This window comes from Hibiscus syriacus, unplaced genomic scaffold (genome assembly GCF_006381635.1).
Source record: "Hibiscus syriacus cultivar Baekdansim isolate YM2019G1 unplaced genomic scaffold, ASM638163v2 tig00110745_pilon, whole genome shotgun sequence".
Lineage (NCBI taxonomy): Eukaryota > Viridiplantae > Streptophyta > Magnoliopsida > Malvales > Malvaceae > Hibiscus > Hibiscus syriacus.
In genome coordinates this window covers 1,199,775-1,215,824 of record NW_024062847.1, presented here as the reverse complement: position 1 = coordinate 1,215,824, position 16,050 = coordinate 1,199,775, and the positions used below count along the sequence as shown (strand labels likewise).

Below are 16,050 nucleotides of genomic sequence, written 5' to 3'. Positions count from 1 at the left end.
ATTTCTGCATAGTCAGTCCCAGCAGTCAACAACTCTATGGCATGGGCAACCATCATGATGATAAGCAAAATATAGAGATAGATTTTAATAATTGTGCAGAAACATCCAAGCTTGAATTTCATGATAACTTCTAACAGCTTATCAGACCAAACATATTTTAAATCAATAGCACCCAGAAAAAGGCTTCAAAACTACATTCCTAACAAACAGAAAGATATAAAGATGGAAATATGACAGCTCATCGAGGGTTGTACTCAACCTGGTTCAATAATAAAGGAAAAATGTATGTTCATCATCTCCATGTTAATAGAAAAAATTAGACATAAGCAATCGCAAGTAAGATTTACCTGTTATCATCTGTAACACCTTCACTTTTCCATATTCTTGCCAACGCTGCAAGTGACAAGGCACATTTCAAAGTCTCCACCTGTTTCCCGAAATAACAGTATAAGGTTAATCCCATTGGCACCATGTCAAGTCATAACACAAGATGACTATTCTACTCACCATAAAGTTCGCTGTGGTAACATTATACTCATACTTCCCAGCTATCTTTGACCAGACAATAAGTATTGCTTGTGAACTTGTAAGAAAAGTCAATGCAAGTGTAACAATTTCCTAATCAAGGTGGGAAAAACCATCAACTTTTTATCTTTCTCAGTTTTTTTAAAGCTAATATTAGTAAAAGGAAAACAAATCATGTAAGTTGATCTTACTTGCGTTTCCACTTGGCTTGTTCCCTTGGAGGAACATTCTTACGGAAGCTGTATATCAATGGAAATCATAACAGAATTGAGTAAAACAAAGGATGAAATTTTGTACAATTGAAATTGCATAGCAATCAAACAAGCACTTTTAACCAAAACATACCAACCCCTTGAAACCCTGTGCCTCTTGGATTCTAAATGTCATCACTTACAGTTCCTCCATCATCATCCTACGAATCAAAATTCACTCAAACAAGAATAAAATATTATATTTAAACCTCTTATGTAGATAATTTCAATCAAATCTAGGACAAATTTCACACACTCAGCAAGTAAATATCATTCCTTCAATTTTACAAATCAAAATTCACTCAAACAAGAATAAAATGTACTATAATCAGAAATACTTTAAATTAGCTTTTCTCCAGTAAAAATTACATCGAATTTTCGAGGAATTCAAGAAAATTAGCCACCAGGTTCACAGAATAAGCTAAAGCAAATGCCGTTAAATAAACAAACTAGGATTTACTGGCAAAATAAACGTAAGCAAAGATATCAGTGACGATTAATCCAATTTAACATCCGAATATGATAATTAAGAACGTTGAGACATACAAATAGAGGAGAAAAATAAAAGGAATAAATCGAAACTCTGTAATAAATACTTACCAGTTTGCAGACATTATAGGCAAACAAGATATAGAGAATGACCATGATACACACAATAAAGATGTTATATTGTCCACAATCAAGCTCCAGACCCATAGTGCCTTCTGTATTTTCATGTTTTTTTGGATATTTCGTAACATACAAATAAATATCACTTATGAACAAATTACCAGGTTAAAACCGATAATTTAAAGAATAAAAAAACACATTTTCAAGAAGAAAAAATTACGTGACTGAGACCCATTTACAATCGAAATGTTGAACTTGAGCTATCCCTTCTAATAAAGCATTATATGTATTATCCCCTAGATCACTAACACCCTTTACGATAGCACATACCTGCATTATATGTATTCGGTTATCACGTAATTCGTGGAAATGAGAGGATGAAGGATAACAAGGAAGTTTATTGAAGACTCACCACAATTGCGTAAACTGCCGAGAAGAAAAAAATAAGTCATGCTAACAAACGAGTTGATATAGTCTCCAAAAAAACAGCAGAGAGCAGGTTACGTCTTAGAAGCTCATACGTCATCCTCGCAGATGTGCAGTATGCCTCACCGGTTATTGAGGCGAAGTTGATGGTGAACTTGTTAAGAAACTCTATCGCATACATTAGGGCATTAACACAACACCGGAGGACAATATTCACTATCCCGGTAACATCTTCTTCTCTCGCGCTATCAACAGCAACACACACCACTCGAACGACACAGATAAGTAGTCCAGATAGACAGACAGTGCCAGAAGAAGGACCAAATGCATTTTTGCAAGTGTTTAGAACCAAAGGGTTAGAAAGGTTAAATCTAGCTGTTTAAAAATAAGAAGACATGGGTGATGCCTTGAAAGTATGTCCAGCTTGATTCTCGATGTTGTAGATATTTCATTAAGATATCCTTCAGAAACCACCTTACCGACACTAAGAATAGTGTTATGCCTAGTGGACACGAAGCTAAAAGACTACCTAATCTCAATCAAAAAGGACCCAAAAGAATTCAATATTTCTAGAAAAGAAATTAACATGTTGTATTCAACATGGCAACTTGAGCAAATAAACTAGAGAAGTAGCCCCCTTTTCATGGCACCAGAGAAACACCACCTGAGAGGAACATACTCTAGAAGAGTTGTTAGGCACCAGATCATTAATGCATTCTTCAGTCCATTCAAGCAAATAAAAAACAATGTCAAATTGAATCCATAAATCCAAACCAAAGCGAATGGCCACTACAGCGATCTTCCATACTCAAGAACAAACACTATACTTGAATCCATCATGCAGCCAAAAACATACTAAAATCAATGTTACCAACCTATAATCCCATAGGATCACTATTATCTTTGATAACTAATCAACACAATCTGGTACTCATGATGTAAGCATGCTGCATCCTATCAAAAACACAATATATATTTCAAACCGTCTATATTAATACATTAAAAATCATAGATCATGAAAAAGCTGAAAACAGTAGGATGTTACCTCAAAGATCGTCTTATACTACGGTGAGGTTTCTCTTCATCCTTCGAGAAGTACCATTGAGCAATTGTGCCACTGATAACATAAACTTGAGCTTCCACCATTGTTTTCAAGGACCACAACATTGTCAATATCGCCAATGTAAAATAAGCCGGCACCCAGCTATCTTGTTTCCAAACACAAGTATACTCCCCATTCGATTCTTTAGCTACAATTTTCCCATTAAACGTTGAAAACACCAAGAACACAACAATTGGGGCATAATAAACTAACAATCCAGCGGTCAACAACGGTATCACCAAGAACAATCCTAAGTTCCTTGAAAGCGAATCAGAAGCAACCCCGATAATCCTCACGGTCCACTCGATTCGATGCCAATTAGCCGCGACGATCCAAACAATAACCCCAACTCCAAGTAAAACAAAAACAAGCACCAAAATTCTATAGACCAAAGGGAAAGTGTCGCTACAAGAAGAGCTCAAGGTACAAGCAACGAACCAATAAACATCAAAGAAAGTCGGCACAATTACAAAGAAAGGAAGCAAAACATAAACTATCTGCTTGGTGTAGTGTTTGAGTAACAAAAGCAAAAGGAAACAAATGGGTACACTTAGAACTAAAGTTATGACAAAGGTCCATGCTACATATGTCCAAAGACTCGAACTTGACAACAAAAAAACAGAACTTTCAAAAACCCATACTGATTTTGATGAAAAAGAAGTGCCCTGAACGCAAGAAGTGGAATTGGAATCGTAGGTGAAGGTCGAAACGTTGGAGTAGCTGTCGTTTCGATGGAAGATTGAGAAAATACCGAAAGAAAAAGTGCAGAGTACCGAGAGAAGGAAGAGGAAGAGAAAAGGGAGGTCTTTGAAAGGTCTGGGTCCGTAATTGAAAGAGATATGGATGAACTGGGTTGGGTCGGATTCGGAAGGGTCGGGTTGAGGTGGTTCTTCGATTGGAGGAGATGAGTAGGTGGAGCTGGTGGTGGGTTTGAAGAGGAGAGGTTCGGTTGGTAAAGCGGCGTCGTATAGAGGGATGGGTTTGGATGTGCTTGTGGTTTCTTCTTCCGTGCTGCCCATTTGCAGCGGCGGACAAACAAAACGAGTCTTGAGAAAGGATTCTAATTTGATAGGAAAAGGGGATCGTGGGAACAGATGGAAAATGGGAAAGGGATTTGAACAATTAAAATTATCAAATATTGCGGCGTTTGTTGACACAAATGCCACCTTTTATCATTTTATAGCGGCGTTTAAAAACGCCGCTAAAGTACATATTTTTTTGCGACGTTTGTGTAAAAACGCCGCTAAAGTTCTAATATGTTGCAGCGTTTATTAGAAAAAAAGCCACTATAGGAGAACTCTATTGTGGCATTTTTATAAAATCGCCGCTAAAGTACAAATCTTTTGCGGCGTTTGTCAGAAAAAAATGCCACTATAGATGGACCTATTGCAGAGTTTGTATAAAAACGCCGCTAAAGTACTACTCTGTTGTGGCGTTTGTTGAAAAACGTCATTACATATGTACCTATTGCAGCGTTTATATAAAAATGCCGCTATAGTACTACTCTATAGCGGCGTTTGTTTAAGAAACGCCGCTAAAGTATCATTTTGTGGCGTTTGGATTGTAAACGCCGCTATATGTTTAAATTTTGCGGCGTTTACTTTCCAAACGCCGCTAAAAGCGCCGCTACAGAACAATTTTGCTGTAGTGAACCTATAGAAGATTTTCAAGAACCCTAAAAGTTTCTCAAGAAAAAAGAGAGCATAATTTAATTAACTAGGATGATCAAATGTTGTTCTGAAATTTTAGTTTCTGGGATCTGAAGAATTAAAAGTTTTGCTTTAAGTTATATATTGAGTGTTAAATGAACTCGGTTAAATGTGATTCTCTGTAACCCTGTTAAGCCATGTAACATGGTTTTTCTCGTACCAGACAATTCCTTTGAATGCAAGAAATTTTTACAAATATATTTTTATGATCGAGTTTAATTTGATTCACATCATTATTGTACAACATAAAAGATGATACAAGATCGAATATGTTCAAGTGTTTAATAGTCTTTAATTTACAAGTGAAAAATGTTCGAGTAATTTATATATTATATAAAAAAAATATTTAGGTGTACTGATGATTTAACTTCTTAATATTTAGCACGAATCAACTTACTTTATTGGTTAAAAGAACTGTTATTGTTTCTAAAGGTCACGGGTTCGAGCACAAGCGACTGCAGAAGGGTGATTGACCATTCATTATCAAATTGTTGAGAGTATTTAGAATAAATACTACTTTATAATCACATTAGCTTAATTAAAAAAACTTACTTAATATCTAGATAAGATTCATTATCAAATTGTTGAGAGTATTTAGAATAAATACTACTTTATAATCACATTAGCTTAATTAAAAAAACTTACTTAATATCTAGATAAAAAATTTAAGCATTCTATAAGCATGAAATAACATGAATTGTTATTTGGACCCATGTTAACATTGTTAAAAATTTATTTAGTATTATTATTAAGAAATTATTTGATTTAAATTCTTCTAAACTTTATTTTTTATACACGTCGAGAGCATATAGTATGATCGAATGAATTGAGATGATAAAAAAACTTGGGGATTAGCCACAAGTCAAAAAGTCAACCTTGCTAATAAGACCCTTAGAGATTCACTTTTGAGCCTAAGCAGAATTTATTCTACATAAAAATTTTACCCATTTTGGGTTATGAAATGTTTTGAATATTTGATGTGACACCTTTAACCTATATTAATACACGTTTACGGATTAAGGGTGTTATAGGCTAAATTTAATGCATTTCTAAATGATTTCAATCACCAGCCATGCTTGAAAATTAATCTACAACACTAATAACATAAAGATCATCCTTTAATTCTTTAAAATTCAACATGTTCTTTGTCACACCCCAATTTTGAATTTAAAATAATTAAATATTTTATGGGGATTTATTTGTTAAATTATGGAAATTTGGGGTAATTTGGAAAATTCTAGACAACATAGGAACTCAATCTCCATTTTGCCATTATCTTTAGTGCAACATGTTATGTTAATAAAAAGGTGATTAAATAATATGTGGATGTTAGGTGCCGAACCCGTGACCCACACCAAGGTGTGCCTTGCTTGTTCCACTTGGCTAGGCTTCTATAATTTTTGGACAACGGTGAAATATTTTTTAAGCCAAACTCTATTTACTTTCAACCCATAATATATTTTTTTGAATCAACCCCCTGTGAAACCTTCCCTGATCAAATAAAAAAAATAAGCTTCCCATAAAGCTCGACCTAAACTACCATCCCTTCGTTGTTCAACCACATCCGACCAGCGAGTACAACGCCACTTCCAGCTGCATCGCCACCATCCTGTGACCTGAGTCCCAACCATTATACACACAGATCGATCATTGTTCGTCACAAAATGAAGAAGGAACACTCGAAGAACCCATCGTCGATCTGGACTTGGACTCACCGGTGACCGTCACCCCCTTACCCTTGGAAACATCTCCCTCGTCTGGTGATAGCCCAACGTCCCACTTGCTGAAAGCTCCCGTCGTTCGTCGTAAAACAATGATCGAATGTTTAATAAAAACACATAAAGCTGCTGTTGCTATTTGCCGTGATTTTGGTCGATTTCAATATCTATTCGCTTTGCCGTATCCTCCATAAAGATCCCCGAGTTTATGATAACAAATCCCAATTGGGTTTACCCTTTATTGTTGCAGCCTCGGTCGCTCGTCGTTAGGGGTGAGCTTTCGTTTATTTTGTCTACATTATTTCTTATTTTGTTGGTTATATTTTGGTCTGATTTGGGTTGAAATCAGCGAGTGAGATGCCATGGAGTAATCAATCGTCTACAACCGTCCCCATCGTTGTCGCTCGCACTGCTACACGCTATTGTCGCGCGTGGTGCTTACCCACTATTTGAAATTTCCAGAGCCAGTCTGGATGAACTCGATCAGGATGAATCGACCTATTTACACCGAACCGGTTTGAAACTTGAACCGACACCCTAAGTTAACTCACTGAATTAGCCAAGTGAGTTAACTCGCATTGAGTCAACTCAAACTAGTATGACTCGTTAACTTTGAATGCCCGTTGACCTGACTAAAGTTGACTTTGACCAAAAGGTTAAATTTTTTCAAAAGGCATACTTTATGTTTTTTGACGTCTTGAGTCCGAATTCAAAGTTCATTTCATCAAATTCAAACTCGATAAGCTATTTTTCAATGTTTTATCTCTCAATTCTAAACGAATTTTAGTATTTAAATTCCGTTTCTGATGCAAATTGTTTTTCCATGTATTCAAGATATCATGGGACATCGAATCTAAGTGCGAGAATGATTGAATGGAGTTTAATTGGTTGATCGTTGCGGCTTAAAATTGAGGTAATACTCTACTACCTTTTGTATGCTTTATGAAACTAATTGATAATGCATGGATGTAATTGATTGGTCGGTTATGTGTAATAAATTATTGTTATACATGAACTGAATGCGGTATAAAGTTAGTAAACCAAATAAAACTCTAATAATTCACATAAAGTGTTGGATGACCGATAGAAAAATAATTTCAAGTTCATTGATTAATTAGTAAATCGACCTTAGGGTCTTTAAATTCTAATTATTTAGTTTAAAGGTCAGATACTAGGAATATTTGGATTGGAAATTATGGAATACCCATATTAAGTAAAATTAAAAAAATGCCCTTATGTTGTTCAAAGACCAGGATAGTCCCTGGAAGTGGAAAATAAACCCGAAAAGACATACATGATCCAAATTAAATTGCTGATGCACCTGCTAAATGCTTGGTTTGCTCATAAAACTTCTGATATCCAATTTAACCTCTGAAATGGTAAAAGATTTAGAATTATGATTCTTGAATAACCGCCTAGAGACTAATTTTTGAAAAGTAATGTAAGTGACAGAATTGAATAAAATGAAAAAATACCCTTAAAGTGTAAAAGGAACTAAAGATGAATGTGATAGTAAAAATGACCATGAGGCCTTATACTTTGATCATTTTGAACAATGGAATAACCGATTGAATTCTCGGTTTATTTAAAAAACCTCGAAAATCAATTTCTACCTATGAGATTGCAAAATACGTTGTTCTTTCGTATTCGGAAGGATCATTTGAAGACTAGATTATTGAAACGCCATTGAAGTATTTAAAATGACTAGATAATCTTTGAGTTCTAAAATGACCATTATGTTGTTGGACCTTTTATTATCCAAAATACCCTCGAGCCCCTAAATGACTAAAGTAACCTCGACAACTGAAATGACATAAACACCTTTTTGGAAGAGTAATAAATGAATGTCATTGGATGAACTCTGGAACACCGATAAACCTAAGTGATGTACCACACTAAAGGTTATGAAGCATAATCCAAGCACGTCAGTCATTCTAGATATGCATGCATTACAAAAATAAAAAATTCATCGAAATATTTGTTATTCTCTTCATGATATTTTCAATGGAGATTTTGGTTGTGTTCAGCCCAACAAGGACAGTGAGTATTATAGAGTGAATATTCTTGAAAATATATTGGTTTGAACGATTGACAAGTATCACAATGTTGAGGTCTGTTCAACTTAATTTGACTCAAAATTAGGAGAATTTGACATACTGGGAATTTCTATTTTACCCTTACTGAGTTAATTTTATTAAGAATTTCCTTAGTAGCATAATGACTAAAATGTCCCTAATGGCCTAAAAGAATGGAATTGTAACACCTACGACCTGTATACTTATACAAATACAGGTTATAGATGTCACATGAATTTCTTAAAATATTGGCCAACTCAAAAGTGATTTAAAAATTTATTTTCTTCAAATTGCAACTAATAATATAAAAATATTAAATCATATAAAACTATAACATGATATATATATATATCAAAATCAAATACATCTATTTATAATAATAATAATACTGATTCATTCTATCCATATTGAAATAACATAAAACGATTTAGTTTAGCTATTACAAACCAGTTCCAAAATAGTTCAACAGAGCAACTAAGACTTTCATAGGTACATGCCCCTAACTAAGTCAAAATCACATCAAAGGATATCTTACTGATATTATAATATACTCATCGATGCTTGGTGTTGCTCATTACTCCTGATCTTTACCTACACGTGAAAATCATCACACGCTAAGTATATACTTAGTGAGGCAATCAACATAATAAATGGTGCAATATAACTCATGCATGAAATTTAATGTTATTTTGCAATGACATAAGATCACCTTACATGCATATCCAGTATTTTACCATAATCAAATTGACATAATATAAATATAGTCATTTTTACCAATAACTATAGCCCAAAATTATTAATCTATGAGGAACCCGATATTGGAGTCAAATATTGTACAATAGTGCTAAGGTTGAGCCTTGCTCACCTAATAATGCACCATAGTGCTCCCGCCTAACTTGTACTATGTGTCTTCATTAGACACTCTAGTACTACATAAATTTTGCAGCTGCTAGACTCTATGGAATGCCATTAATACAACCAAACTCAATAACATCCTTGGCAATGTATGGATATATAATTAACGTTAGGGCAGTTCATACCTGAAATAACATTCATGGAAAAATATCATATTTATCAATGACAAATCCATTATGATTTCACACATATCAAGGTCATGTCGATATTACGAATAATGACATAATATCATGCAGATATAAACAAGGTAGACTCATCGCAATTCTTCCTGATGATGTATAAAACATCTATGTACCATATACATGTATTACACTCACCTTGACACTTTATATATCAAAAGATGTTCCTCACTATACTCCACACTTAATCATTTTATACTCAATTTGCTTAGATCTTAAAATCATTCACGATCTGTACAAAATCACAATTTATATCAATACATATGTTAGTATTGTACTAACAAAAACACATTTTCAAAACAAAATCCTTAATTATACTTGAAACTTATTTTCTACGGAAATACTTAAACACATATTAATTCTTTTAATATTGGCAGAAACTTTTCCAATTTACACAAAATAATCCTTCACCATTTTATCACTTAAATTTTAAATAAGAAAATTCTAGCATTGAAATTATTACCAACCAAGTACTTTTACAAAGGCACAATTACATTTAAGCACCCAATTATATGAATATTGCATTTAAATCACCAAATTTTCCAAACATCCATAATTATCAAATATCACATCGTAAGACTCATTTCAATTGCCAAACATCAATTTCTAGTATAGTAAATCAACTATTAAATAATTACACAACAATACACAATTTTTTTTAAAATTGCCAATTTGGTCCCCTAACTTTTCAAAAATTATAGAATGGTCTCTAAAATTTTTCTAAGGCTTGTAGAATACTTATTACATCATTTCTATCAGTTATATAATTTTTCCATAATTTTTCTCATTCAAACAAGCTATGGCCGAATGCTCTAAAGCTCTAAAACTAGGGTTTTCGCGATTTTGCTCGATTTTGATTCGATTCAAGCATGAAATCCACTTCAATCAAACTTTAAAACATCTCTAAAATCAGAGCCCTAATCAAATTTCATCAAAACACAAAGTTCTACAACTCCATCATTTGACCAAAAATCATAGAAGCATTTCTATGAAGATTGAACATGTTTTAATCATCAAACAAGCTTGAAAATGAATCTACAACCTCAAAAACATCAACATTCATCATCAATTTCATAAATCGTAATGTGAACCCAAACCCTATAATTTGGGATCTTTGAAATCAAGTAAGATTAGCAAGCATAAATGGTACCAAAAGAAAGCGTTTATCATGTAGAACAATTTTCTATTTCACGGTATAACCCGAAATCCAAATAAAATTGCTTAAAAATGGAAAAATATTTCTCACTTTGGAGGGGTTCACAACAATGGACAAGAATATGAATTAGTTGGCTTGAAATATTAGATTAATTTCATGTTAATTTACCTTTAATTTAAGCTTTAATTAATGTTAAATTCATTTAATTGGGAAAAGATCAATTTACCCTTAATAAAACTTCATATTTACCATCAAACAAAGACAACTCAACTTTATCATTTTGCAAAAGTCAAATATGAATGAACAAATTCACAATTTATCAATTTGCCTAGAATTTTTGTAATACCCCAAAAATTTAGACAATGACCAAAATGAAAATTTGGAAAGTTTGATGGTTAAAGAAGAAAATTGATTGATTCCAAGGAATTAAGGGAAAAGAAAAGTATTTGATTTTAGTAGAATTTTAATACAACAAGATGGCTCCGTATGAAGCTTTATATGTGAGAAAATGTCGAACACCATTAAATTGGTTTGGGTTTAAAAGATCGAAATCTTGTTGGCCAGATTTATTAAAAGAGATTGATGATAAAATAAAGATAATTCAAGATAATCAAAAAATGACATTTGATCGGCAAAAGTCTTATGCAGACTTGAAGCGAAAAGAGATTGAATTTCATGAAGGTGATGAAGTTTTTCTTAAAGTATCACCTTAGGAAAAAAAAGTTGTGTTTTGAGTGCAAAAGTAAAACTAAGTCTAAGATTCAATGGACCTTATGAGATATTAAAAAGAGTTGGACTGATGGCTTATCAGTTAGCATTATCTCTAGAGGTAATTGAGATCCAGAGTTAGACAAAGTACACAATGTTTTTCATGTGTAGATGCTTAGAAAGTATTGATTGGATCTTTCACATGTCATTGCATCAAAGGAAATTGAGATCCAATCAGATTTAACTTATGAAGAAGAATCAGTTCGGATCTTAGTTTGAGAAATCAAAGAACTGCGTAGCAAGACGACTCCTCTATTCAAAGTGATTTAGCAAAATCATAATGACGAGGACGTTACTTGGGGAAAGAGATGATGATATGAAGAAATAATAACTAACATTTTCATATCAGGTTGAAGATTTGGATTAAATAGGTTCAAATCTAATAATTAGCATGATTTTCACAAAATTCTCAAATTAAGGAAGAAAAATTGGAATTTACGAAGTTGGCAAGACCAGAAGAGGTTTTCGCATAAGATGTAGGCACGGATTACTCATCTTGAGCTATTGTAGAAGAAGATTATAGTTAAGGTGTGTGTACGTCTTACCAGTTCGTACAACCCTAAATTAAGGTTATGAATTTACAAGGGAAAAAGTGAATTAGGGTTACGAATGTACAATGGAAAGTGCAATCCTTATAAAAGGGGAGATAGGATTTTCATAGAAAGTCTTAAAATTCGAGGACAAATTTTCTTAAAGAGGGGAGAATTGTAATACCCCAAAAATTTGGATAATGACCAAAATGCAAATTTTGAAAGTTTGATGGTCAAAGTATAAAACTTGTAAAATTGTAGGGAATTAAGTGAGAAATTTTCTAAAAAGAATTTCATTCTATAAATAAATGGTTTACTCTTGAGAGTGGAGTTTTATAGAAATCATTTTTCTTTGGATTTGGAATTTTAGTACAGAAAAATTAGAAAGGGTTAAAGCCTGTAAGGAATCGGTAATTTCAGATCGAATTGGAATTTTTCAAAAATTTGAAGGATGTTATAAAATGGTTGGAAATATTGTTTTAATATTTTGAATCAGAGAAATTTGGTTTGGAAATGTGCAATTTTTTATATTTAATCGAAACAGTGGAATTTAGTGACTAAAACGCAAGATTTGAAATATTCAGGGGAAATTTCGAAAATGAAAGTTAAAATAATTCAGCTTTGACTTTGAAATATGATAAGGATGAGTTGTAATGGTTTTATGGTGAATAAGAGGATTCATTAAGGGTGATTTGGTCTTATCCCAATTAAATGAATATTATATTCATTTATAGTGGAATTTATAGTAAACAAAGATGAAATGCACCCAACATTTCATCCAAATATGCACTCTTCTTTTCCAAGCTGCCGTGGGTGTTCTTCAAAGGTGAGAGAAAACTTCAACTCAATTTTCAAGCAATTTACTTAGGATTTTGAGTATGTTGTAAGTAGAAAATTGTTATATGCGAAAAACACTATCATTTGGTACCAATATTGCATGATAATATTGTTAGTGTTCAAGTTCATCTTGACTTGATGAAGGGATTCTTGTGTTTTATGGGTTATGAAGAGTTAAGCGATTTTAAAGAATTGGTTGTAAGAATTGATGAAGAACCTAAGGATGAGGTTAAAGAAAACAGTTTATATTTTTAAATTAGCAGTGAGTTTAAAAATTCACCATAAATTATATAAAAATAATTTGGAGGTTATTTTTATATATTTATGTTCATATATCGATCTAGTTTTGTTTAAAAAACGAGGATGAATTTCAAGGTGTATAAAAAAAGATATGAATTTTTAACCAAGGAAAGGTCAGAAAAAAATCAGACAGCAGATTCTGCAAAACAGATTCTGCTGGTCAACTTTGAAAATTCACCATAAATTGTACAAAATGATTTATAACGAGTTCTTTATACGGATATATTCGTATTCGAGTCTAGTTTTCAACGGAAGAAACATAATTGAATTCCAGTGTGTATCAATACATAATACTGATTCTTTAAAGGTAGTGCGAGTTGTCTGAATATGAAAAATTGATGGGTTGATTTTTAAGTGTTATATAATTGATGTACTATGTTGGAAATTGTTGTTTGGGAATTGAAATGAGTGTTAGATGTGAAATAGGACTATTTTAGAAGTTTGAAAAGGTTTGTGATTTAAGTATAACATTTGTATAGTTGGGGTACTTAAATGTAATTATGCTTTTGTAAAAGCATTTGAATGATAATAATTTAAAAACTGGAATTAGAAGGAATTAGAAGGAGTTCTTTATATGGATAGATTCATATTCGAGTCTAGGTTTCAACGGAAGAAACAAAATTGAATTCCAGTATGTATATCAATATAGAATACTGATTCTTTAAAGGTAGTGCGAGTTGTCTGAATATGGAAAATTGATGGGTTATTGTGTAAGTGTTATATAATTGATGTACTATGTTGAAAATTGTTTTTTGGGAATTGAAATGAGTGTTAGATATGAAATAGGACTATTTTGGAAGTTTGAAAAGGTTTGCGATTTAAGTACAACATTTGTATAGTTGAGGTACTTAAATGTAATTATGCTTTTGTAAAAGAATTTTAATGGTAATAATTTCAATACTGGAATTTTTGTATTGAAATTCTAAGTGATAAAATGGTGAAGGACCATCTTGTGTAAATTGGAAAAGTTGGTTCCAATGTTAAAAGAAATTATTAAGAGTGAAATATTTTGATAGAGAATGAGTTTCAAATATATTATGGAGTTATTTGGGATATATTTATGTTAGTACAATACTAATATATATATATTATTATGAATTTGTGATTTATATAGATCATGATTGATTTGCGATTGAAGCAAGTCAAGTATAAAAAGGGTTTACTGTGGAACATATTGAGACTCATATTTTGGAAATTTTAAAGTGTCGAGGTGAGTGCAATACATGCATGACATTATGCATGGATGTTTTATACATCATCAGGAAGACTTGTGATAAGTTGACCTTGTTTAAATCAACATGACATTATGTCATATTTTTATAAATTGACATGACATTGATATGTCAAAGTATGAAACTAAAATGCATTGATCACTGATTTTTGCATATGATGTTATCTTGAACATATATGATTTTTATCATGAATGTTATTTCGGGTATGAACTACCCAATGTTAAATATTGATAATATACTTTGCCATGGATGGATCAAATAAAATAGAATGTACGCCCAAGTAATTCATTGAGGGACAAGGTATAGTTGGCATGCCATAGATTCCAGCAGCAGGCTGCAAATGGGATACACTAAAGGATACCTAGTGTATATGGTGGGAATGACCTTATGTGTCATACGGGACTGTACTTAAGGATACCTAGTACAGATGGTGGGCACGACCTTATGTGTCATACGGATTAGCACTACGGTGCTTATATTTGACTCGTGTAACCAGGGTCCTCAGGGTTATATATTGGGCTATTGTCTATGGTATATGGTTATGGAAAAATGGCAAGTGTATTGGTAAAATAAGCTTACGAGCTTATGGAATAAATGGTAAGTATATTGGTATAAATACGCTTACGAGCTTATGGAATAATGGTAAGTATATTGGTAAAATAAGCTTACGAGCTTATTGAACAAATGGTAACTATATTGGTAAACTAAGCTTACGAGCTTATGGGATAAATGGTAAGTAGATTGATAAGAAATGTTATATTATGATGATCATGGTAAAATATTAGATATGCAAATAACATGATTTTATGGCATTTTGATTTTGACATTGAAATTCATGCATGAATTGTATTGCACTGTTTATTGTTTAAATTGCCTCACTAAGTTTATACTTAGCGTGTGATGATTTTCACGCGTAGGTAAAAAGCTAGTAGTGAAATAAAGAGTTCAAAGTCATCAAGCATCGAGGAGTATATTTCAATATCAGTAAGACATTCTATGGTGTAATGTTGATTTTGTTAGTGACATGTATTTATTAATATTCAATTTGTTTTGTTGAATAAATTTGGAAACAAAATGGTAAAATTTTCAGTGATGAAAGATTAAGTTTTTATGAGTTTTATATGTATTTTTCGGAAGTTACTGTAGTAGTTACTATAGTAGTGAACGGTACCCATGCTTAAAATATTCCAGAATGCTATAGGGGTACCGATACCCTGCTACAGGTATCGATACCCTCACTATTCAATGTTCACTATTCACTGTTCATGGTACTATTCATAAAAAGAATCTTTTGAATTAAATTTGTTATAATGAAACATAATTTTTATGATATGATATTTTTATAATATCAGTTACTATTTTAAGAAAATAAATTTTAAATCACTTTTGGATTGAAAATGGTTTTATAAATTCGGGTGACATCTATAATCTGTATAGGTATAATTATACGGGTTATGGGTTTTACATTTATTCGCATCAGAGCTACAGGTTTAGCCAATTCTAGGACTAAACCGAGGTTATTTTGAGTAAAAAAAATGTATACATGCCACTAGGATGTCAAAAGTTACTGATAGTTGTATATATACTGTGATGATGCTTATTGAGAGTAAAGCTACTCTTTAAAAATGTATGATGATTCTGATTATGTTCAGATGTTGGAATTAAAGACAAAGGTTAGAATGTTGATAATTGTTGAAAAGAAGGTTGAGATTGAAATC

At 32.4% G+C, this 16,050-nt stretch overlaps 1 protein-coding gene and 1 long non-coding RNA gene across 2 annotated transcripts; both read right to left on the bottom strand.

The window, feature by feature from the left end:
* Window positions 1-239: 239 nt before the first annotated feature.
* Window positions 240-594, bottom strand: LOC120139433. Its single transcript, XR_005517636.1, has 3 exons — window positions 508-594; window positions 348-427; window positions 240-259 (listed from the first exon to the last, which is right to left on the bottom strand). It is a non-coding gene; the product is annotated as an uncharacterized LOC120139433 (long non-coding RNA).
* A 1,239-nt stretch (window positions 595-1,833) lies between these two features.
* On the bottom strand, window positions 1,834-3,969 carry LOC120139431 (CTL-like protein DDB_G0288717). The gene is made up of 2 exons (XM_039154647.1): window positions 2,857-3,969; window positions 1,834-2,143 (listed from the first exon to the last, which is right to left on the bottom strand). The coding sequence occupies exons 1-2, from the start codon at window positions 3,930-3,932 to the stop codon at window positions 1,834-1,836; spliced, it is 1,386 nt and encodes a 461-aa protein (XP_039010578.1). The 5' UTR covers window positions 3,933-3,969.
* Between the last annotated feature and the right edge of the window lie 12,081 nt (window positions 3,970-16,050).